The sequence below is a fragment of the Hyperoodon ampullatus genome (genome assembly GCF_949752795.1).
Source record: "Hyperoodon ampullatus genome assembly, chromosome: 14".
In the NCBI taxonomy this organism is placed as follows: domain Eukaryota; kingdom Metazoa; phylum Chordata; class Mammalia; order Artiodactyla; family Ziphiidae; genus Hyperoodon; species Hyperoodon ampullatus.
In genome coordinates this window covers 11823706-11850405 of record NC_136927.1, presented here as the reverse complement: position 1 = coordinate 11850405, position 26700 = coordinate 11823706, and the positions used below count along the sequence as shown (strand labels likewise).

Below are 26700 nucleotides of genomic sequence, written 5' to 3'. Positions count from 1 at the left end.
GCTGGCATTCCTTGGCTTAGGGCCATATCAACCTTTGCCTCTGTCTTCACAGTGTCAAATTTCCCTCTGCCTCTGTCTTACAAAGTCACTTGTAATTTCATTTAAGGCCCACCTGAATAATCTAGATAATCTTTCCATGTCAGGATCCTTAACAATCATATCTGCAAAGACACTTTTCCTTATAAACTAAGACTAGCAATTTCCAAGGATTAGTACTTAACATCTTTGAGTAACCATTATTCCCTGTAGTACAACAACCTAATATCTGGACATGCAAAGACCCTGGTAAGTGGATATTTCTGCATTCCTTGAGCTTAAGAATGAATGAGAGATGAGGAAGGCAGACATCTGAGCATGAAGGGTCTTACAGACCAGAACAGGGAAGTTAGACTTGACCCTGAGGGCGATAGGGTACCCTTAAAGATTTTGCATGAGAGTGGTCAGACTTTCTTTACTGGGGATTCTCCAGACAGCAGTGTGGAGTAGGGTAGGAGAGGGCTAGACTAAAGGCAGGCCATTAAATCCCACACTGGCTAAATTACAGATGTTCGGCCCTGGAGAGAGAGAGGTCCAGGGTTCTCCCTGTAGCCACCAGGTCAGGTTTCATTATCAATTAACATCACTGTGGGCTTTGAAACAGAGAAGTTAAGGCCCTGAAAGGATCTCACAAATACCCAGTGCCTGGAATATGTGGGCAATACATGCCTGTGAAATAAGACAAGAAAAGCATGTATTTACAAAGACTGTGGAAATCGGGGAAAGTCAGGAGGCCAGTGAACCTCAGCGGAGGGGCCCCTGGGCCTGCAGGGTCCTACTGAAAGTGTTGATGGGAGGTGCCCCACCCAGGAGATGATGCCACACCACCCCAGGGCAATCCACCGCCAATGCCTGACTGACATTGGGGTACTAAGGGTGGACTCCTGACTCAAAGTGGGACAGCTCTTGGTGCCCTTCATGCTCCAGAGCTCCTCAGAGTGTCAGGCTGAGGCTACAGATGAGACCACATCCTTATTCCACTCCTGCCTGGCTTTGTCCTGCTCCCCTCACCCTGTCACAGTTTCCTCCTAAGTGCCCTCCCTAAATAAATCACTGCACAAGAATCCTCGTCTCAGGCTCTACCTAAGACAGCTTCCCTTTGTGGCGATGTGGATCTTAGGACAGTCTTAGCTAAGAGACACGTCAGCAAGCAGAAGTTCAAAACAGCTGTCAGTGACTTCTGGGAGAATGCTAATTCTGCACTCACTAAAATGAGGGAAGAAAGTTTTGAAATTGATATTCAGTAAGTAGATGCCAAAAATTGGATGGTCTGCACAAAGTAGAGTGCCTTTTCTTTTTCCCAGAACTGGTTTCTAATTAAAGACTATTCCTTTGGCACTTATCTCACTCTTCCTTGCACTGAAAATTTATGTTTTTGCAACACGTTTTGATTTCACCAACTAAATTCTTAAGTCTTTGTGGTGAGGCCCCACATGGTAGGGTTTTCTTCCACATAATGCCTGTCACCATAGTTGGCACTCAGTAGGGGCTTAATAAAGACTCAAAGTTCACATTCACCTGAGTTTATGTGGGCTTCAGAGTTTACAGAGGACTTCACATACCCAAAGTGTGGTCCATGGACTGGTAGCATCAGCATTACCTGAAAACTTGTTAGAAATGCAGAATTTCAGCCCACAGCCCTGATCTGCTGAGTGAGAATCTCTGGGGTGGGGCCCAGCAATATGTGTTTTAACATGACCTCCTTGTGATTTTATGGGTACTAACATTTGGAAACCACTGGCATATATCTCTCATTCAACTTGTTGGGATGGATTGATTGGAGAGAGGACTGTCAACAGAAAGCCACAAAGAAGTGCAACAGCAACAGGAACTGACCCCACCCCCAACAAACTTGCCTCCAACTGTGTTCATGCCCTGGGAGTGCTAGGCCAAGGCCCGCACTTCCCCATTCCACTACTGGGATTCAGACCCCACGTCTAACATGGGCTGCTTCAGCAAATGATTTCCCTCAGCCTCTGTTTCTTCATCACTGAAATGGGAACAATCTTAGTACTAGCTCACACTGGCTAAATAAACTGTGGTACATCCATGGTACAAAGGAATACTATGCAACCTGAGGAATGAGGTGGACTTATATCTGCTGCTATAAAAAGATGTTCAACTTATATTTTTATGTAATTCAAGATTCTGAAGAGTAAATTGTGTGTGTGTGTGTGTGTGTGTGTGTGTGTCAGGTTAAAAACAAAGGACTCATTACGTAGATACGTACATTATACCCAAATGTATACATTGCATATGTGTGTTCCACATAGGCATTACATATGTGTGTGAAGTTAAAGATAAAATACTCATTAACATATACACACAAATAATTATTACATGTATATTATATGTGTGTGTATGAGAGAGAGTCCTCCAGGTTTAACCTCTCATACACACATACACAGAGCACTGATTATAGGTGAGATGCTGGAAATATCAGTGAAAATAAGAAAATCAAATTCTTATCTATGAGAAACGTACATTCTAAGAAGAAGACAGCCAACAAAGAATCAAATACATAAATAGAATAATTATAGATTGTGATTAATGTTATGAAAGAAACCATCTAAATGGTCTGATTGTGACTTAGGAGGGGCTTGTTTGATAAAGGACAGTGAGGATCTGCAGGAGGAGGTATGTTTAAGCAGAAACTGATGGAGGGCATAGTGATTCGAATTGTTGGGGAAAAGGCATTCCAGAGGGAGCATTACGGGCAAAGACTCTAAAACGGGAAGGGGCTTGGCTCATTTGAGGGTAAAAAATCAGAGATCAGTAGAATAGGAGTCTAGTAAGAGGATGGAAGAGCGTTTTATAAGTTCAGATGAGGAAGCACAGTATGCAAACCTTGAGAGTTGTGTTAACATATTGGATTTTGTTCTAAGAGCAAGGAGAATCCATCAAAGGGTTTACCCAGGGGACTAACACACTCTGATTTGTGTTTTTAAAAGATCCTTTGGCTGCTGAGTGGGAACAGCCTCGTGGGGAAGGATGAGGGAAAGCAGGGCCCTATCTAAGAGGCCATTACAAAATCCAGGTAAAATATGGTACAGATGCTTTAAACTAGGGCAGTGACTGTGGAGGTGGAGAAAAGTGGGCAAACTCGAGAATTACATTGGAGGTAAAACCAGACTTGGACAATGGATTGAAAGATAAAGGATTGGTACTAGAGTCCACTGGCCCTTGGTTGATCTAGACCGTCTTTATCTGGGACAAATGGGACAACTTAACTTTACTCTATACATCTCTCATTCTCCAGCAAGATAGCCTGGGCATGCATTCATGGAGACAGCAGAGACACAAACCACAATGGAAAGGAAGAAGCTCTTTCTCAAGCCTCCGCTTGAGTCACAACTGCTAATATCCCATTGGCTAAGGCAGGTCACATGGATAAATCAGAATCAAAGGGCAGGGAAGCAAGCTCAGCCTCTAGAGGGAAGGAGCTATAAAGCAACAGGGCCAAGGTCAGGGACACAGGAAGGGCTGAAGAATAGGAAGGCAGAGATTTTCAAAGGACTGGCAGCTCTACATTAACAGCTGGGAACAGGAGACAACAGTGGTTAACATAGTTCTGAAATGTTGAAAATGATAAGTGCTTATCACTTAGGAAGTAAAGAATTAAAGTGAATAAGTAAATGCTAGACTGTGAAATGCCTTAGGACCCAAGGGTATGCTAAAATTCAGGATTCTCTGCTTTCTGGTCAGTTTTATTTTATCACAGTGAAGCAGAAATTGAGGGACAGCATGAGATAGCCTGGCAAATAATTTCATTCTCCTTGTTTCTTCTCAGTTATGATTTACCTGGTGCCTTCCCTGAGTGGGATTTTCTTGGGCACCCCCATCCCCCAAAAGACTGTAGTAATTTCTCTAGAGGAAGCAGAACTTCTACCACTATCCCCAGGCAAACCATTCCAACAGTCAGGTGGGATGATGGTGGTGGTGGTGGTGAATTGTCACTGAGTTTTGTTTTTGGATTTTTTTTTTTTTTTTTACTTAGGACATAAATTGTGGGCCCTTAATGACATCAGTTGTAATTTTTAACCTTATTGGGACAAGAAAGGATAAGTACCTCCCTAATTTCTAGAAACAAAAATAACAAGGAAATAGGACATTTAAGTAAACAAGAGCTTTTAACAGAAGGTCTGCCGATGTTGACTGCTTCTCTCCATCACTGTAGATCTGTGGTCTGTCTCTGGGAAAGGGCAGAAAGCCTTGGGGCACCTTGCTCAAGAACAGTAGATAAAAGTCACGGTCTGACTATCCCATCTGCTTCCTTGAAGAAGGAAATATTATAAAATAGTACTGTCAAAGCCCCAGGCAATGCAATCTCCCAAGCGGTCTCTGAGTTAACCAACATATTAACCAACATAAGAGGATACTCTTACATGCAAACTTGCAATCATGATGGGGTTGGGGCAGACAGCCGAATGCACTGACTATGTTCGCAAGCAGTGCAAATGGAAAGGTACCATCTGTTCAGTTGCTGAAAAATGATGATGCATAGCTGTGACTTTTTTAATGTTCCATCTGGGTATAACTGAATTGCCTCTTTAAAATAAAAAATATCCTTATTTAATATATATCCTTTCTTGTAATGGTCTCCATCCATTCTTCATTTTTTCTGTAGGGCTTATTTCATGAGAAGTATGACATGAAATATTAAAAGTTAAGGACGGAGGTCTTTGGGGGATGGCTGTGGAATTTTTGTTTCTTTGGCTGACTTGTCCTGTATTTTCTTGTCATTTCAAAAACACTTTCCATATGCAAAATTTTCTCTCACCCGCCTGCAAAAAATGTCCTTAACTGGATAACTGGATAGACCAGCAGAAGGAGACTATCAGTCTGTTATCTACACACAGGAGGAAAACAGGACATGAATTTGCCAAAATACCCAGTTACATACATTTCCAAACCAAGAAAAGCTGCAATTAATTTCCTTTCCTAAAAATCATGTTGGTTCTAAAGAACATTCTGAGAATAATAATAAGGGCAATTAGAAGTGCAACTTGAATTCACAGTGACTGACTCCTGAAACATTAAAAACATAAGAGGGAACAAAAGTATATGGAGGGGGTCTCTAACACGCCTCTCTCCAAGTACAATTATAGATTTGAAATCTGTTGTTACTTTACCATGGCAAACTTCACACTTAATTTCCCAAATATTGAACTTCTGTCATCCTATTCCTTTCAGGGTGCCCTTCAACTACTGCTTCCCCTGAACCCATGTCATGTCATTGCCTTTAATACCTAACAATCCTCCAAGCACATGCTATGAGCACACTTGCCCAGACCAAGAAAAAAGTAAAGACCAGGAAGAATTTGGCTATGCTCTCAGCAAAAGCACTTAGATGTGTTCTTTCTAGATGATGGACACCAACAATTGAATGTAACAATGCCAAATTCGAAAGCAGAAACTTGGCTTCTTGCTCTATTCGATTCCATTTAAATAAAGTTACTATCTACCATGTGCTGGGAACCTCAGGAAATATTAGATTAGAATAAACCATATTGTCTGATTTCAAGAAGTTTACAATGTAGAGAGAGAATGAGATAGAGATAAGGAGAAAAAAGTTCTCAATGTGTGATCCCCAGACCAGCAGCAGTAGCATCACCTGAGACTTTGTTAGAAATGCAGATTCTCAGACTCCACCCCAGACCCTCTGAATCCGGATCTCTGGGAGTCAGGCCCAGAAATCTATTTTCACAGTTCTTCCAGGTGATTATGATGCTCTCTAAATTTTGAGAATCACTGCTATAAAGCAATAGAGCACAAGCACCAAAGAGAGATACAAAGTGCTTTGAGTTAAGGGGAAATCACATTTATTTTGGAAGGAGGACTTCCAAGATTTACTGTATTTCCATAAAGCTTTGAAAGTTAGCTAAGATATTGAAATGTAGGGAGTGTAATAGGAAGAGGACATTCTGCATGAGTGAAGTGTGAACCAAAGGAGAGAATTAAGATAGCAGAGGAAAATCAAAGAGTCTAGATTGATGAGCATGGAAGGAGATGGGGAAGAGGACGAAGATAGGTTGAGGTCTCAAACACCAGTCTGAGGAGTGTGTTGTCTAACACAGTGGGCAATGACAAGCCATTCAGGTTTTTCATTGGAGGAATAACAAGATTAGAGCAGTGCTTTTGGAAGATTCATCACAGGGTTTCCACAGGATAACTTGGAGTAGGAAGATAATGCAAGAAGTGGGGAAACAACTGAGTTGATGATTGCAATAGTTTGGGTAAGTGATAAAAAAGGCTTCAACTTTTTAGGGTGTTTGCAGGGGAAATAGAAAAATGAGGAAATTAATTGGAGAAAATTTGAAGGACTAGATAAATAAGATTAGCAATTAATTCTACATTAGGAGGAAAAGAATGAAGAGAATCAAAACCTTGATTTACAACTAAAGATTAGTAATGTCATAAACCAAAGAATAAAGTAATCAGGAGGAGGTGTTGGATTTGAAAGGGATTTGTTTTGAATGTACTTGACGTTCTGTGGTATGGTCATTATGAAGTTGTGAGTGTAGGCACAGAGTTTATAATAATAATATCTACAATGTTTTGACTGCATAGGGCTCTGCCTCGCTAAGCACAAGAACCAGGCATATGACCTATATTATATCGTATCAACCTTACACTGACTTTATGAGAAGGCATTATTACACCTATTTTTACTACCTAAATTAGATTCTGTGGCATATAACAGAAAATCCAAATTAACAATGACTTAAACACATAGAGTTTATTCTAGCGCGTAGAAGAAATCAGGAGATATGCAAGGCTAAACAAATATGGTGCCTCCAACAAAGTCATCAGGGGGCCAAGTTTCTTCTAATGTGCTCTTCATCATCCTCTACGAGGGAATTCCATCCTCAAGGGCATTTCATCATTCAAGATTGCTGCTTAAGCTCCAGCCATCAGGGAGGTGATGACTAAAAATATGAGAATGGATGCTTATCGAATATAAAGAATAGGAGTTTGGAAGAAAGAGCCTTTGGAGAATGACCACAAGGGAGGGCTGGGGGGATGCGCAGGAAGAGAGAAGCACCATGTCAACAAAAGGCAAGAAAACACAAGGCTTCACTATGAAAGGAGAGGTAGGTAAGCAGTATCCAATGGTGCAGTCCATCAGGACAGAAAATTGCTTATTGGATTGGAGAAGGTGAAGTCCTGATGGCCTTCCAAAGAACAGCATCATTCAAGTGTTCTATGGCAGCCAATCTTAGAATTAAGGATATATTAGGTGGTGAAATAATGGAGCAATAATTTCTCTTCTGTGAAGTTTGGTGATTCAGGGAAAAAGCAAAATCATGATAGTGACTGAGTTGAACAGTGTTGAGGTAATGTTTTCATAGATTAGAAGACCTGAACATAATTTCCCTTTATGATGTCAGGTCTCTGGGAGACTAGATTTAAATTGCTTGAATGTGTGAGTTGAGACAACAGAGTACTTCTTCCATGATCAGCAGCTCCAATCCGATTCCTCGCAGGGAAAGTGAAGCAAGTGTTGGCTGATATTATATCATAATAAAGGGCTGATACTACATTTTGTAAAAGCTGTCTGATAATCTTAATTAACTCATTTTTGTTTTTCCCTCCAAAAGCTAGATGGAAACTCATCTAGCTCTGGCTTGGGTTCTTGAAGAAAAATTAAATTGCAAAAGTGAGGACGTTTCATTAGCTTTCTGCACTCCCCCAAGGTCAGCGAAGCCTCTCTGGGTGCTTTTGCAAGGCTGCAGAATCTGGAATGGCAAGGCTGTGGCTCCATTTCAGCAAAACTAAATATCATATTACAACACATTGTTTTTGCAGCTGACTGAGGCTTCGGTGTAGGGGATATTTCATTCTGCAATTGCAAATAAAGAGAGAAGTTGCTGGCAGGGCAATGTATAGTGTTTGCATCATTCCTTTATGAAGCCATTTTCTCCCCGCAAGGAGTGCATTCCCAGAAGACATTTTTTCCCCCAACAAATGTCTGGTGTTTCTGCAGTGCTCAGCGTGCATGACTTGCTTTGAAGGCTGTTAAAAATTAAGACAGATAGTTGGACCAGTTCTCCTGGTACATTTCATTCCTTCCTCCCTAACTTTATCCCCCCCTCCCATATCCCGCCTCCCCCAAACCCTTCTATTACAAAACTATGAAAGAATGGCAGAGACTAAAACCACAACATACTTTGCAATTCTAATCTTCTAACCTAAAGCTAGTGAGCCATAAAACCCTAGAAGCTAAAAGCTGCCTGAGGAGAATCCAAATCTTCTGGCTTTAAAATAGCTACATATATTTTACCATTTTAGCTATTTTGAGGTAGATTTTCTCACACATGCATGCTTGTTGAAATTAAATGTGTTTTTATCCTTTTGTCTTTCTGGAGAGAGAGCAGACGTGAGAGGGACACTTGTTTTCTATCTCTTACAGAATAAATTTGAATGCTCAGGGTAGGCATTAAGTTATCTGACTGTGCAATTTCTATCTAAATTGATTAGGTCTGGTACTGCTTTGGAAACTGGGTGCATGTAGAAAATGAAGTTGTCTTATTTGAGCCTGCCTTTTAGTATATTGGTGTTATCACAGGTTTGTTGTAGTTTGTATCTCCCAGAAACAAACCCTAAGAAGAGGTTTTGAGGAAAAGTAGTTTATTTGGGAGGTGATTACAAGAAAAACTGGTAGGGGAATGGGAAAGTGAACAGGGAAGAGTAGATATTCAATAAAGGTTATCTTAATGAGAAGTCGCCACTGTGGGCAACTGGTGCTTGATCCTTCTGGGGACCTCTGGGATGCTCTGTGGAACATGCACAGAGATGTCACACCTGAGCAATGGGAAAGCTTGGGCATTCATCAACCAACTCCCATGCGTCGTTGGTGGACAATCCTGGTCAGAGATGTCAATTCTTTCCAACTTCAACTATAGATGTACTGTAATCTCAATCAAAATCCCAGCAACTATTTTGTAGATATAAACAAACTGATTTTAACATGTATATCAAAAAGGAAAAGACCTAGAATAACTAGCACAATACTGAAAAAGAATAACAGAGTTGGAAGACTTAAACTGCTCGATTTCAAGACTTACTATATAGCTACCATAATCAAAACAGCATGGTATCAGTAAAAAAAACCAGACACATAGATCAAAGAAATAGAATTAAGAGCCCAGAAATAGACCCACAAAATATAGCCAAATATCTAGCACACAAAGTCAAACTGATCTTTAACAAAGGTTCAAAGGCAATTCAATGGAGAAAGAACAGTATTTTCAATAAGTGATATTGGAAACTAGATATAGACTTAACACTTTACAAAAATTAAAGGTAAGGTGAAAAACTATAAAACATCTAGAAGAAAATGGGGAAAATCTCTATGGGTTGAGAAACTGAGTGTTTAGACGCAATACCAAAAGCACAATATATGAAAGGAAAAACTGATATGTTGGATCTTATTAAAATTTAAAATTTCTGTTCTATAAAAGACACTTAAGAAAATGAAAGACAGAATGGAAGAAAATAATTGCAAAATACATATCTGATAAAGAACTTATATCCGAAATACACAAAAAATTCTTAAAGCTCAATAATAAGAAAAAATCAAATTAAAAACAGTAAAGGTTGTCAAATTAGATAAAAACAGCAGGTAGAATATGATTTTGTAAATAACAATCATAATAAATACATTAAAAATTTTTTTCACAATAGCCAAGTCCTTTTTCAAAAGTGAGTTGTGAACTGTAAACATTTCCCTTCCTAGCTCTTGTTTTCTTAAGCTTGAGTAAAAGGGATTATACATATTTTTTGATGATGGCCATTCTGACTGGTGTGAGGTGATACCTCACTGAAGTTTTGATTTGCATTTCTCTAATGATTAGTGATGTTGAGCATCCTTTCATGTGCTTGTTGGCAATCTGTATATCTTCTTTGGAGAAATGTCTATTTAGGTGGAGAGCGTGTGGAGAAAAGGGAACACTCTTGCACTGTTGGTGGGAATGTAAATTGATACAGCCACTATGGAGAACAGTATGGAGGTTCCTTAAAAAACTAAAAATAGAACTACCATATGACCCAGCAATCCCACTACTAGGCATATACCCTGAGAAAACCATAATTCCAAAAGAGACATGTACCAAAATGTTCATTGCAGCTCTATTCACAATAGCCTGGAGATGGAAACAACCTAAGTGTCCATCATCGGATGAATGGATAAAGAAGATGTGGCACATATATACAATGGAATATTACTCAGCCATAAAAAGAAACGAAACTGAGCTATTTGTAATGAGGTGGATAGACCTAGAGTCTGTCATACAGAGTGAAGTAAGTCAGAAAGAGAAAGACAAATACCGTATGCTAACACATATATATGGAATTTAAGAAAAAAAATGTCATGAAGAACCTAGGGGTAAGACGGGAATAAAGACACAGACCTACTTGAGAATGGACTTGAGGATATGGGGAGGGGGAAGGGTAAGCTGTGACAAAGCGAAAGAGAGGCATGGACATATATACACTACCAAACGTAAGATAGATAGATAGTGGGAAGCAGCCGCATAGCACAGGGAGATCAGCTCGGTGCTTTGTGACCACCTGGAGGGGTGGGATGGGGAGGGTGGGAGGGAGGGAGATGCATGAGGGAAGGGATGTGGGAACAGATGTATATGTATGACTGATTCACTTTGTTATAAAGCAGAAACCAATAAAAAAAATAAAATTAAAAAAAATTTAAAAAAATATAAAAAAGAAGATGTAGCACATATATACAATGGAATATTACTCAGCCATAAAAAGAAATGAAATTGAGTTATTTGTAGTGAGGTGGATGGACTTTGAGTCTGTCATACAGAGTGAAGTAAGTCAGAAAGAGAAAAACAAATACTGTATGCTAACGCATATATATGGAATCTTAAAAAAAAAAAAATGTTTCTGAAGAACCTAGGGGCAAGACAGGAATAAAGACGCAGACGTAGAGAATGGACTTGAGGGCACGGGGAGGGGGAAGGGTAAGCTGGGATGCAGTGAGAGAGGCATGGACATATATACACTGCCAAATGTAGAATAGATAGCTAGTGGGAAACAGCCACATAGCACCGGGAGATCAGCTGGGTGTTTTGTGACCACCTAGAGGGGTGGGATAGGGAGGGTGGGAGGGAGATGCAAGAGGGAGGGGATATGGGGATATATGTATACGTAAAGTTGATTCACTTTGTTATACAGCAGAAACTAACACACCATTGTAAAACAATTATACTCCAATAAAGATGTTAAAAAAAAAGGATTATACAATGGGAGAAGGAATTGCACGAGAAAGAGTGACAGTCAGAGGCAGATAAAGGAAAATCCTTAAAGTAGAGCGGGGTGCACAGTGAGCTGGAGGACCCAGACCCCACGTTTCTCAGTACCCTTAGGTGGTAGCAAGACCTCAGAAGGAAGCTAAAACTAGCACTGAGCTTCCCATTGGAGCAAGGCTCTCTGTGCTCCTCTGGGCCCTGAAGCAGTACAGTTCCTGTTCTCCTGAACTGCTGAACCATAGACAATAATGAAGGCTGCCATGCTAGATTGAAGATCAGAGGCCTCCCTCTACTCTTCCAGTAGTACACAAATTTCCCAATTTTCTCTTTGACCTCAAGGAAGATCAGGAGCCTCAATACTTACCAGGATCTCCTGACAACCCTGTAGGATGAAGGTCAGAGATACACTTAATTTTATTTGAAGAAAATAAAGATACAACTGAGTTTATGTGTATGAAGTTATATGTGCTTGACACATATGAATGGGAAAACAACTGTAAGGGTACATATAAAAATGGTTATAGATGGTAAACTCTGGGTAAGGATTACAAATGATTCTTATTTTCTTTTTATTTAGCTGTGCTCTTTGATTTCCATACAATGAGAATGTGTTACATATGGTAAAATGGGGAAGGACTAGCTGAGTGGTGTGGTGTATAAGGCCTAGGTTTTAGACCCCACAGACCTGGGTTTGAATGACCAACTCTCCTACTTACTACCTGGGAGAATCTGAGAAAGTTATTTTCATTTCTAAGCTTCATGTCCTCATCTATAAATGCCAGTGATGTCAACCTTGTAGAGTTATCATAGAGATTAAAATTAATCTACATAGAGTGCAGAATAATTTCCCACATAATTACACACATAAATATTCATGATAATTGTACACTTTAGACTACTGAACTTTATGCTATGTAAATTATATCTCAATACAGTTGTTAAAAAACACAAAAAAATACCTATAATACTTTTGCATGAATATTTAGACCAGCTATGGAAATAGCTAACCTAGATACCTTGAAGGATATTTATAAGGTTGGCATATGTCCATCATTTATATCTTTAAATTAAAGACAAAAAAAGCATTGTTTTCTTGTTCTATAATGCCAACTCTGAAACTCTAAGAAGGTCTGTATTCTAACAACGCTTTCTTCTAAGAATGACTTAAAAAAATCCATAGTACAGGTTATCAATTGGATGCACTAGCTGTGTTCCTTAGACTGTTCAGAGGTCACTTAGTCCCTGAACACCTGACATTCTTCTTCTACTGAAATGGAAAGAACAGTCCTTGTTGAGGGATGAATTATGGCCCTCCAATATTCATATGCTGAAATCTTAACCTTCTGTACCTCAAAATGTGACTATGTTTTTAAATGGGGTCTTTAAAGAGGGAATTAAGTTAAAATGAGGTCATTAGTGTAGGCCCTAATCCAATGTGACTGGTGTCCTTAAATGAAGAGGAGATTGGAATACAGATACACATGGAGGGAAGACCATGTAAAGACACAGGGAGAAGATAGCTAGCCAAGGAGAGAGGCCTCAAAAGAAACCAACCCTGGCAACACCTTGATCTTGGACTTCCAGCCTCCAGAATTGTGAGAGAATAAATCTTTGTTGTTTATGCCATCCATTCTGGGGTACTCTGTTATGGCAGCACTAGAAAACTAATACAGTCCTTTTGCCTGCCCGAATTTTGAGAGTGTCAGGAGGAACCCAGTTAACATTCAGAAAAAGCTTAGGAATCCTTTTTTTATAAATGTTATCATTTTTATAAAAATCATTATCTTGTGTGGTGTACCTACTTAAAATTATGATGTGGCAGCTATTATATTCCAAGGTATATAGCTAAGAGATTTAATCTTTAAGTTGAAAATAAAGTGTGGCATGAAGGAACATATCAAATTACAAGTTTTTGTGGTATCCCTCTTCATTCACTTCAAAGGCTATAGTATTTGCTTGGTTCATTTACCAGGACATTGTGCTGAGAGGCATAGTAGAAGAAATAGTAGAGAAGGCATAGTAGAGAAAACTTGAAGAAGATGAGAAGATGAAATTACTTTTTATAAAAACAAAAAAAGAAATGATACGGAGATAAGCTAGCACATCTAAAGGCCTTTGGAACATAGGTGAGAGAGAAGAGATTCAGGAACAGCTATTAGGAGTGGAATTTTGGGGTGGGGGGAGAGGTGTATAAGAAGAGTTGTTAGGAAGGCTTGCTGGATTGAATGCAGTGTGGTGTCTCCTAATTCTTCCATGAAAAATTGTCATAAGACTTTCATATTATTTTCCAAAGCTTTTGATTCAGGGTTAAAAGATTCATGGTGCTTTTCCTGACATTCCAAAATGCTGAAAGGTTGTGAAATCAAAACAGTGTAACTTAAAGGACAGCTCATCCCTGTAGTGTTTCTCTTAAAATTTTCCACAATGTGAAACACAAAGTAATGTGCTATAAAGACAGTGATTAAGCAAAAGGTATTTTAAAGTTTACTTTCCTTCCATTTGATTTCTCCAGCTTTCAAGTATCTGCTGCTCCATCCATTTGTTGTCCTATTTTGATTGTTTTTGGCAAGCAGATGCAGGAGAACACTATCACCTTTTTTGTTTTATATAACCTTAGAGATACAAACATAATGTTAGTCAGGTTTTCTTTTGTAGGGAAAAATTATGAAGGACTGAAATACAGCTAAAAAATTCCTGATGTTTTCAATGGAAAACTAGGCATTGTCTAGCATACCCCTCCAAGTTATCTGATTCTATGGGGTCTTTACACCCTTCATTGTATTAATGTTTTCTACAAATCTGTAAGTTTTAGAGACCTGAAAGAGATACAAATGATTCTTGTCCACAAATATGCAAATGAATTTGGAGGAGGTTCAATTAATTTTCCTCCTCTCTGTGGAAGAAGCTATTTTGGCACAAGTTAAGCAAATCCAAATTCATTGTATCATTTCTGATAGCCTACATATGTGTATTCTTTTTGGAGTCTCCTTTGAACTGGTGGTAACGTCTTACTGGTTCCCTCATTAATTAATTAATTAAATAAAATCTTTGACATGTGTCCATTTTAAATATGTATGTGGGTTTATTTTTTCTAAAAAATTATCCTTTAATACTTTCATGAATTGACTGTCTTTAAGCTTCTAGGATCCCAGCTGAACCTTTTACCTGAGGTTCAACTGGACATAATAAAGTGAACTACTCTTTTGGAGTGAGGAATAGCAGGGGATGGCTGGGGAACAGCATAGCTGAACTGACCTCTCTATACCTCAGTCAAGAGTTTCAACTGTGTCCATCTCCAATGAACCCAGGAGAACTGAGTTATGATCTGCATGACATTTTTATCTCAGTCATTCAGTTTGACTTTCAAGTCAAATCAAAGACTAGGAAAAAAAAAACATGAATCCAAAATGAAACAGACTATTTTTCAGCTTGGCACTACACCATCTAGTCTAATGTGAAAAAAAATTCATTTCATTTTGCCACTGCCTGCTGATTGGCATGAACTCAGCTGTCCTTCAAAGGTTCAGCCTCTCCTGGAAGCAGGTACAGTCATTGCTGTGAGCCAAAGGGGGAACTGTAGGTGGAATTTTCAAATTCCCCTGAGGGTCGCTTTTTGGGAAAAATTATTAAATGAATGGTTTTAGCATACACTTGAAAGCTACTTTAATTCTATTTCACTTTCAATGTATGGAAGTAAAGGCAATATTAGAGAAGTGTGCTGATTACTTCCAGTGGGTAAAATACCTGCAATCTTGAGATAAATGTTGCCAGAAAATAGAAACTGATGTGAGAGGTTTATCCTGTGCACATTATCAAATTATAATAGAACTTAAAACACATGCCTATGCTTTTGTAGTAGAGAAGAAATATCTTCTCCTTTTAGGCTCTCCACTGGGGATCCTGTAATGAAAGACAGGTTAACAAGAGAAAAACAGACAGAAGTTTTTCAACATGTATATCTCACATATACATGGGAGAAACTCACAGATGAGTAACTCAAAGAGGTGGCTAGGACTTGGGCCTAAATGCCATCTTCACTTAAAACAAAAGAAGAAGGGTGTGGGGTGGGGGTGTGGGGAGGTAAGTTATGGGAAGGTGACCAGGAAAAGTATGTAAAGAAGCATAATGTTTGTTATGCGGATTTAAGACCGTTCCTTCTCTATTGATGAGTTTCTTGTGATTTAGAGTCATCCTTCTTTTCCTGGTACAGAGAGGAAGACACCTTCACAAATGGAAATTTCCTCTACAAATGGAAATTTCCCTTACAAAAAGACAACTTATACCCTGTTTTCAGAACTTCTCCTGTGTCTGCTGTTTCTCAAAATAGTCAATTTTAAATATTGACATTTATGCTAAAGAGGTATATTTTGGGGTCGCACATTCTGGTCTCCTACACTTTCTACTACCGCCAAACTTGAAGCCACATCCCAGCATTTAGATTAAATGGTTGCTCCATCCAAGGCACCTGTGGCTTCTGTATCACATTCAGATAGTTTTTACTTATCTTTAGCTCTTAGCTCCATTATTTTAGAATCGCCAGTTGGTTTTGAAGTTGAGAACATTTTTTTCTTCCTCTCCCAGGTCATAAAATTGAAGGACAAGAACATAGGGTCTAATCTAGGTAAATATCTTAACAGAATGATTTCCAAAGTATAATTTTCAAAGTGTTTCATAGATTGCAATTCTTATATAAAACCATAATGAGCAGAAATCTAAGTTTTATTAAACTCATTAATGAGGGAGACAGCAGGATGACAAAGTTGGTTCAGAAAAGAATACAGGGAGGATTTCCCTGGTGGCTCAGTGGTTAAGAATCTGCCTGCCAGTGCAGGGGACAGGTATTCGATCTCTGGTCCGGGAAGATCCCACATGCCGTGGAGCAACTAAGCCTGTGCACCACACTACTGAGCCTGCGTGCCACAACTACTGAAGCCTACGCATCTAGAGCCCGTGCTCTGTAACAAGAGAAGCCACTGCAATGAGAAACCCGCACACGGCAACAGAGTAGCCCCAGCTTGCCGCAACTAGAGAAAGCCCACACACAGCAACGAAGACCCAACACAGACAAAAATAAATAAATTTATAAATTTATAATAAATAAATAAATAAGAATCATACCATTTCTGGCTTTATAAAAAAAATACAGAGAACTAATGATTATATAATCAATGAAGAAAAGGAAGAATGCTGTGATAAATCACAAAGTTAGATGCAAAATGGTCATTGTCCTACCAGAAATAAGACCAGAGTTTGGGACTAACTTTTCTACGTAAGAAAAATCATTCGTGTTATTATCAGGCAAAAATAATTTTCATTGCACAAAAATTACTTGCCTAATATTGGGCAAAATCATTTATATCTTACCAGTTTCCAATAAAGGAACATCCAACTTTACAAAGCTGTGAGTTGTCTGGGCCTTAACAGTAAATGGCAAATCAAACAAACTTGTATATCTTGTGACTCTAGGGCAGGGGTCAGCAGACTATAGTTGGGCTTAGCTGACCACTTGTTTTTTGTAAATAAAGTTTTGTTGGAATACTGCCACAGCCATTTGTTACGTATTATACATGGCTGCTTTTGCTGCAGAGTTGAATAGAGACTAGGTGGTGAACACAGTCTAAAATATTTACTATCTGGCCCTTTACAGAAAACAAACAAAACTTGCCAACTTTGACCTAGGAACAGGACATTGTCTAAAAATAAAAACAAAGGTGACACAATCTTTTTTTTTTTTTTCCAAGTTTTGGAGGATATGTTTTCTTTGCAACAATATTAATAAAAAAAAGCATGAACATGAAATCAGAAAAAATCGCTTCAGGGGGAAGTCACATCAGAAGTGATTTAAATCCACGAATATACAATTGAAAATTATATATTTTGCAATAATTATACACTATTCATTTGTACAATGGATTCAGCTTAACAGCACCATAGATTCTCAGAATCTCCTTCAGAATCTATTACACATGTTGAAAACAGAGAAATACCAAATTCTTTATTTCTAAGAGAAAGCTCATGACCCATTTAAATCCTTAGCATTCCAAATTACTCACTTCCCCTTGATTAGAAAAATCAACCCAGGCGAGGTGGGGCGGGGCGGGGCCGGGCCGCCAAGTTCGGGCACCCTGGGGGCCGGCGTGTGGGCTGCCAGGAAGGGGGCGGAGCTGCCGGCTAGTTGAAGGGGAGAGGCAGCAGCCGGTGTGGACGTGTTCCTCAAAATACGGCGCTGCAAGACCATCATCTTCATGGAAGGCAAAGAGTCCAGCACCGTGTTCCTGATGAAGCGCATCGTCGAGGGCATCCTCAAGCAGCTGCCCGACAAGCAGCGGCTGTACAAGGACCACCGGTTTCTGGACGATGGCAAGATATTGGGTGAGTGTGGCTTCACCAGCCAGACCCAGCCGCGGGTGGGGCTAGCCTTACAGGCAGGTGAAGCATTTGAGACCCTGCCCATCAAGCCCTTCTCCAGCCCACCGGAGCTGCCGGAAGTGATGAAGCCGCAGGACCCAGGAAGCATCGCTAATGAACAAGCTGAGCAGTGAGAGCTCCCCCTCAGGGCCTCCCCCCACTACCCCCAATCCACAAAAGAGATTGGGTGCCAAAAAAAAGAAAAAAGAAAGAAAAGAAAAATCAACCCAGATTTTGGTATTCAGCTCATCCATATTCTGGTATTTTCCTTCAGGAATTTGCTATGTATAGCAGGCATCAGGGGATCACACTTTCAAAAAGAAGTAGACTTCCCTGGTGGCACAGTGGTTAAGAATCAGCCTACTCAAGGCAGGGGACATGGGTTCAATCCCTGGTCTGGGAAGATCCCACGTGCTTCGGAGCAACTAAGCCCATGCACCACAACTACTGAAGCCCTTGTGCTTAGAGCCCGTGCTCCGCAACAAGAAGCCCGCGCACTGCAACAAAGAGTAACCCCCACTCGACGCAGCTAGAGAAATCCCGTGAGCAGCAACGAAGACCCAATGCAGCCAAAAATAAATAATATTTTTTTAAAAAAAGAAAAAGTAGCCTGTAGCTTTTCCTTGATAACCTTATATACAAAAGTAGATAAATAAACTTACACAACTGATTGTTGTTTGGAAATGACATCAGAACAATGGTTTTAAGATACCCATCTAGACTAATCTAGTCCATATTGTCACTTTAGAGGTCATACCGCCTACTGTCACTAGACCACAACCAGTGTGAATTACAGACATTTGGGAGATTCTGTAGACTCCCTTTTCCCATATGCAAACAGGTGCAGGCAAAAAAACCCAATTCAAAGAAGTAAATATTGATAAAGTTTTTATCTAGGTTATACGCAGGGCTGTGTTTCAGCCAGCACTTACAGTCTGTTAAAATATTATAATATTTAAGTGCCAATTAGTAGTTAGCCATGGCTATGAGCCCCTTAGGTAATCCTCAAGTTATCCCAGTCATCCCAGCCTCTCTCCCTTGAAGCCCCAGAATCAGCCAACTACCAGAAAGTTAACTCTGGTAGAGTAGAGAACCAAACTTCAGTTAAGAGGCCATGGTGATTGTTAAGTGTCCTCACTATGTTGTGTGCTAAATATTTTTCATTTTACCCCCTACATTACATGTCCCACTTTACCAAATTGTTCACAGTCCCTTTTCAATTAAGTTCCTCTAGGCATCCACTAGCACATCACACAATCAATGCAAATCTCTTTAAAAACAGCAGGGACAAATTACAAAGAAAAACAGGAGGACCAAGCCTAAAATGGAAGCCAATCTTAATACTACATCCCAGCCTCTCTGAATGCGGAAAGATTGTGCAAACTATTCTAAGGGAGGGCTCTAGGCACAATCGAGACAAGACTGAGTATTGAAGAACTGCACAGCGTAGTCTAGTGGAAGTGACTAGGATATTTATTCACCCATTGGCAGTGGGGGGCTCTGGTTGGGAAAACCTGTAGGGCAAGAACAAAGAAAATAGAAAAACAAGACAAGGGAGTTTTGGGAAAAAAAAAAAAAACACTCTGATTTTATACTTGTGCTCAATCCAACTTGTGTGCTCAGAAAAACTCATCCATTTTGATTTTAGCTTTCCTCAATTATTGATGCTATACTTCTATACACCGAAAAGCAGGTGCTGCTCCTATCCCACCTGCATCCCCCTACTCCTCTTAGTAGTTCAGTGTACCCTGGCCCAACTTTCAACAGCCAGCCTCTGCCTTTCTTTCCCTCAGGGTTTTCACTGTCTTCCGGAGCCCCCTCTGCCAGTCAGTGTATAAATGTCCCAGTTCCTTTGATATTCAGGTAGGTCAAGTTCCTTTGACCCTGATGTATCCTACACTAGCTTACAGAATTTCCCCAGCAGAATCAAGCTCCAGTCATCCATAATGGTAGCTGGCTCAGTGAGACACATGTCACTGATACATTTTCTTCCACTGTCTCACTTAGAAAATCCCCAACCTTTGTTCACTTCACCTCCTAAATAATCTTGAAACCTTCCCAATTTACACTCAAATTAGTTCCCAAATTACTCTCAAATCCTTGTCTCAGGACGTGTTTTTTAGGAGAACCCAAAATAAAACATGATAAGTGCTCAAAAATATTCATTCATTCATCGAACATTTTTGAGTATTTCTTTTTTTTAATAAAATAATTTACAATTTAATAATCATGTCAGGTATAGAAAGCAGTATTGGGAAAACATAACTGATGATTATTTTCATAATTATATGCTTTTTATTCTTAAATTCATGTCTTTTCAATTAAGTGGCAACAAACTAAAATATGAAATACTAACACTCTTTAAGCCTACTACAAGATTTTTACAAAAGTTGTCACATGAAACATTTGTAAAGAAAATAGGGAATAAAGAATCTTTATTCTTGCTTAAGAAGCTATTCATAATTGAATACATAAACTGAAATAAATGTTTACTGAGATATTTTTGTATATTCTTGACTATTGAAACTTCAAGAATATCTATGTAATACCTGCAAAAATTTCAAAGTGCTTAAAATGGTTTTCACTACAGTGATAAAGGCACTCTTTAATTTAGAATATCTATAGTTGACCATTGAGACATAATCTTTAATTTATCATGTTTGATAATGTCAGGAAATGAACAGTTTAAACTATGCAACATAAAAACTTTAGTTGAATGAGATCCTAGCATGAGTTCCAACATAGTCTTTGAAATGATCCAAGTCTGTGAAGTTTTACAAAAGGTCAACCTCAAAACATTTTACTCACATGTCTTAAAACCACAGATATTTAGTATCATTCACTATGATATAAATATAATATTAAACACTTTAATTCTTTGATGTTGTAAGAATGTTTTATCAGGAAAAAAAAAAAAAGAGAGAAAACTGTTCTTCATACCCTGTCAAAGGTGCCCGATTTTGTAACCCAACTTTTTTTTGGAAGTTTATATAAATAACATATACACAGGAATTACAGCTAAATGGCACTAGGTAATTTTGACCTTATACTTTTTTTTAATCTGTCTTTTCCAAGTTATCCGCAATAAGCATATATAAGTTATAATACTAATCATTAGATATTAATTTCTTAAAAATAGGCCTTCTCTTCTCTTCAGTTTCATTGATACAGGAAATTCTGAGGTTGTTTCAGCAGGAAGACCACTAAGAAGAAAGCAAGTATGGAAGCAAAATTTTGTGATTATCTACATAAAATAACTATGCCAGGTAAGTAACTAATGCCAATCTGTGTTTTCTAGGACCCAAAACCTTCTCAAATTATGGTACAAATATGTGTTTATTTTGATTAGTTGTATATCTAACTTTAATAGTAGATACTGTTTAAAAGAAAATACTTAGAAATGTATAGATCTACATACAAATATTGGTTCTATAGCTTACTATTTGTGTGATATTTGCAAGGTTAATTAACTTTTCTAAGCCTTAGTTTTTTGCTCTATGGAGACATAATAGATACCTTTAAATGTTGTAATAGGGATTAAATGAGGAGTTTTTAAACATGTGATAGAAATGGAAATAAAGATATAGTAAAGTAGATAAAGCCTGGGACACAGTACCATTCAGTAAATTTTAGATGTAATTATGAAGCTGCTGTTTGTGTTCTTTTTTGGGTGATAATTTAGAGGGCTTCCAAAATGTTTTAAACCCCATAAATATTTATGTAAATAGTTCTAGAATAATGTTAAGTCTATTCCTGTAGATATAAAAATGTTACCCCGAAGAACTAGCAAAATACAAACCCAGCATTCTCCTGCACTTAGATTTCTTTCATTTTTCTCCTTAAAAATACATTTGGGGGAATTCCTTGGTGGTCCAGTGGTTAGGAATCCACACTTTCACTGCTCAGGGCACGGGTTCAATTCCTGGTCAGGGAACTAAGATGCCGTAAGCTGTGTGTCACGGCAAAAAAAAAAAAAAAAAAAAAAGCATTTGGATGTAAGCTAATGCTGTGCTTATGGTACAGTTGAGTTGTATGTTCCTCTACTACTATGCATTTCATATTTTACATTTTAAAATGAGAACAATTAATAATGCAAAGCTGTTTGGGATTTTGAAGAAACTGGTTTATTAAAGGATTTTCAAGTATTTCTACCTTTTGGAATTTACTGAAGTTTTTTTGTGTCTTAATTTTTTTTTAATGTGGTCAATTTTCATGAGTATTTAACGGGCTGTTGAAAAAAATACATGTGCTCTATTTTCAGGGTATGGTTTGATACATACCAAATACATAAATAACTATGTTATTTAGACCATCCATATCCTTTCATATTTTTTGTCCACTCAAACTATTATAAACTAACAGTTGATTTGAAGTCTTCTACAACAACATGCTTCTATTTCTCTTTTTATCATCTATAATTTTTGCTCTATGATTGCTGTTGCTATGTTATTTGATACATATATATTTATAAATGATGTATTTTTTTGCACTCTTCAAAACTACAAAGTACTGCATTTGGGGCTGAGTCACACTTTTCTGATGTTATGATCATAAGTCCTCATTTTTTTATTGATAAAATGTGCCCTTTTTTGGTAGATTTTGCCCATCCTTCTATTTTAAGCATCCTGAATCACTTTGTTTGGTGTGTCCCTTATATATGACATATTGATAGAATTTGCATTTGTTTTATTATCCAGTCTAATCTAAAATTCTTATTTTAATATGTAGGTTAAACCCATTTATATTTACTGAGATGGCATATGTTTGCTCTTGGTTCTGTCATTCTGTTTCATATTTTCTGTTTTTATATATTTTAAAGACTTTCTGGTGATTACCCTTATTAATGCATTTAGCCAGTGCATAATAGTCCTCTGCTATGAGAAATAATAAAAATAGTGTTTTCTCTTTCTTCCGCATCCCTTTCTCTCCTCTACCGCTCAACTTAAATCAATAATGTTATGTTTCTTACTGTTATTTGTACTATTAAAAATGTGTATGTCTCTTGCTTGATTAGTCAACTTTTAATGATGTCATTTAAATCAGAGTTGCTATAGATGAGACAATCAGCACATCTATTCTAACTACTAGCTTCACTCCAATTTTTGTACTTTGTAACATATCTATATTGTCCATAGTCACTTCACATGAGCCCATCACATTCAGCAAGTGTATTTTTTTTCTTAACATCTTTATTGGAGTACAATTGCTTCACAGTGGTGTGTTAGTTTCTGCTTTATAACAAGGTGAATCAGTTATACATACACATATGTTCCCATATCTCTTCCCTCTTGCATCTCCCTCCCTCCCACCCTCCCTATCCCACCCCTCTAGGTGGTCACAAAGCACCGAGCTGGTCTCGCTGTGCTATGTGGCTGCTTCCCACTAGCTATCAATTTTACATTTGGTAGTATATATAAGTCCATGTCACTCTCTCACTTTGTCCCAGCTTACCCTTCCCCCTCCCCGTGTCCTCAAGTCCTTTCTCTATGTCTGCATCTTTATTCCTGTTCTGCCCCTAGGTTCTTCAGAACCTTTTTTTTTTTTTTTTTTTAGATTCCATATGTTAGCATACAGTATTTGTTTTTCTCTTTCTGACTTACTTCACTCTGTATGACAGACTCTAGGTCCATCCACCTCACTACAAATAACTCAATTTCGTTTCTTTTTATGGCTGAGTAATATTGCATTGTATATATGTGCCACATCTTCTTTATCCATTCATCTGTCGATGGACACTTAGGTTGCTTCCATGTCCTGGCTACTGTAAATAGAGCTGCTGCAATGAACATTTTGGTACATGACTCTTTGTGAATTATGGTTTTCTCAGGGTATATGCCCAGTAGTGGGATCAGCAAGTGTATTCCTAAAAGTGCTTTCTGAGATCTGTTTTTCTCTGGGTCTTTAGTTTACTAATCTCTTGCTTTTTTCCTTCCCTTTCTTCTTTCAGCTGTTGCTCATCTCTGCTGCTTTATTTATTTCACAGTCTGTGGATCATATTTGTCTCCTACTTTCACAGAAGATGGAATCTATGGGGGAGTGGGGGTGCTTTTTTTACTCTCCTTGAAAATATTATATAGTTTCAGGAATTGAAGAAGAAAGAGGCTTACTTATAAAGATTTGCTCATACTGGAAGTCCCTGGGTTGGTGTTTTGTTGTTGTTGCTGTTGTTTTGTTTTCTGAACATGTGACCCTTACCCATCCAAGTTTAGGATTAAGCCTTGAAGAAACACAAAAGGAATGACTCTAATCATAGGAATTGTAGGTGTTTTAACAAAACAATGAAGGAATCATTGGTGGGGTAACCTTTCAGAGCACCTCTCAAGGTGCAGAAGTAGATGGCTCACTATCCTGCCTATATAATTATCTGGGCCAATTGAACCATTCCTCATTTGGTAATAACCATTTTCCTTTCAGTTCAGTTTTACAAGTCTAATTTCACAGAATTACAGATCATTAGCAATAAGAGTGATGCTAAAGTTTATGTTCCCAAAGAAATTTCAGCTGTCGATATTTTTTTCTTGGAAAAGAAATGTCTTTTGCTTATTCTTAATTACTCAAAGGCTTTTAGAAATTTGAACATAATGATAACTCTCAAGGCAAAGATGACAGGAACATTTCCATTTGGATTACTTCGGGAAGGTTAATAAGACTGGAAAGAATTGTTTGTCTATAAAGTTAAGGAACTGAGAAGAAGACAACCTATTGGTTAGGTCACTGTTACTCACTGCTTAATTATTCCAGCTTCCTGAAATATTTGCCCAACTCCTATGAAATTTTAACACGTGTCTGATGGCAATTCACTTGTAAGAAAATTCAAGCCACTGTCTACTACAGGCCAGAGAGTCTGACTTTCAGCATAGTTTTAGTGATTACCTTTGCCAAATGCTGTGGAATACTCCTAAAGGAAAGGCTTTGCATGTCTTGATATTCCACTGAGCATCACGAGAACCCGAGGGGTAAGAAAGAGAGTAGTCTGGTGCAGTAGAACAAAAATAAGCTTTTGGAGCCAGCAGCCCACATACTCAGATCTTAGCACCACCACTTACTGCCCATCTATAAAACTAAAAAATCTATACCTACCTAACCAACTTGTACGAAGACTGCCTAAGGTCATGTACATAAAGCACACAGGACCTAGTAGGTACCTGATAAAAGTCAGTGGCCTTTCCTTGTGCTTCCTTCCTCTAATTATTCCTTTTTTTGCCTTGAACTTAAAGTAGGGAACTTTTTTGTTGGGAGCAGATAATTCTTTGCCTAGTGGAGTATATGTGGTTCTCCTCTAGTGATCTGCAATGGAATGGAATTTTTGCTCATGAATATTATTTGGCCCACTAGTGACCTACCCAATTACAGCATTTCTCACATTGATTTACAGTTGCTTTTTGCACATACCTTTTCCCGCTGGATTTCAAAATATTCAAAAGCTACATTTTCTTCAAATCTAAATATATACCTTATTAGTTATCTATTGCTGCACAAAAATATTGCTCCAAAATTTAGCAGCCTAAAACAGCAAACACTTATTTTCTCAGTGTTTCTCCAGAAGTAGCTTAGCTGGGTGATTCTGGCTCGGGTTCTCCCATAAGATTGCAGTCACACTGTTTGCTAGGGCTACAGTCATCACTTTTTATATTTTTAGCTTTGTTCAGTATCATGTTAAACAGATTCTCTTTCTTTCTTTTTCTTTTTGAGTTTAGATTCTGTATGAGACAGAAATTCCAGCATCAATTTACTTTTTTAAAAAAACCCTCAAATTACCCCTAAAGACAGTCTGTATCCTCTTCAAAGAATTTAATACAGTTAAAGGCCTGGATAAAGCTGGTGACAATTGTTGGCTTGGCATCAGGAGACAGTCTGTATGAAAAATGATGTACCTTTAAACACAAGAATTATATTCAACTCAGCTACACACACACACACACACACACACACACACACACACACACACACGGAATTCAGGGGCTTAGGAAGCTAAGGGAACAGATTCCCATTTCACACTGACTGTGGGTCTACCCTCGATCAATGAAATGGCAAGTGCTAATTGGAAAGGGTGTGTGTGTTGCCAAGTTGAATTCATAGAAGTTAAATATATTTATGTTCAATACTGAATGTTGAAATGTAAAGAAGTTTTCTGATTCATCTGTAAGCACCGAATTATTAGTTTTCTAGGATTTGATATCTTATTTTATGTGTTTTCTTTCCAGTATTTTAGAGCTTTGCTCTGCTTCCTCTTCAACTGTTCTAGTATTAAAGTACTTGGAAACCAAACTGCTTTCCCCAGAATATGATGAACTACTGGTATGTTTTATTCCAATCATATAGATAATAATTTAGCCCAAAATTATATGCTTGATTATTTTACATTTATTTTGATTGAACTCATTAATTTAAATTAAATTTAAATTAATTTTTAAATTAATTTAATTAAATTTATACAGTATGAAAGGCAATAGTATATCACAATCACAAGTATAAAATCCAAATAGACACACAAAGCCTTTTGAACTAAGCCTATCCCTTGGTATTGGTTTGTTATGCTCATTGCTCTAGTAGTTGGCTGGTCCTCCTTGGCAGATAATCAATGGCACCTGTCAAAAGTTTAAGAAACATTATATTTTTAAAAGCATTGTAGAAAAACAAATTTGAGGAAAATTTTCTTGCTTTTTTTCCCCCCAAACTGGAATACTGTTTCTTTATAGCAGAAACCCTTGTCCTTGTTCACAGGAGGTCAACATTCCACTGCTGCTGAGTGGACAAACCCAGTCTATCCCATCAGCTGAATAGAAATCTAGAGGTCATAAAATCCTGAATGTCTTCCTTTTATTATCATTGTTAAAAAATAATATCTCCTATCTGAAAATCTAGAGCTTGCATTCTCCATGGAAAGCAAGTCCTTCCCAAGTTGCTGTGTAATCTCTATTCGTTGAGTGATGTCTTTACCACTAGCTGTGTTTAATAATTGGTTCTGATATGTAGGTATGGA

At 38.1% G+C, this 26700-nt stretch overlaps 1 protein-coding gene across 1 annotated transcript; it reads left to right on the top strand.

Moving 5' to 3' along the window:
• Window positions 1–4440: 4440 nt before the first annotated feature.
• LOC307062991 (elongin-B-like) lies at window positions 4441–17851 on the top strand (the record flags this gene model as incomplete). Its single annotated transcript, XM_079718962.1, has 2 exons — window positions 4441–4501; window positions 17505–17851. The coding sequence occupies 2 exons, from the start codon at window positions 4441–4443 to the stop codon at window positions 17849–17851; spliced, it is 408 nt and encodes a 135-aa protein (XP_079575088.1).
• Between the last annotated feature and the right edge of the window lie 8849 nt (window positions 17852–26700).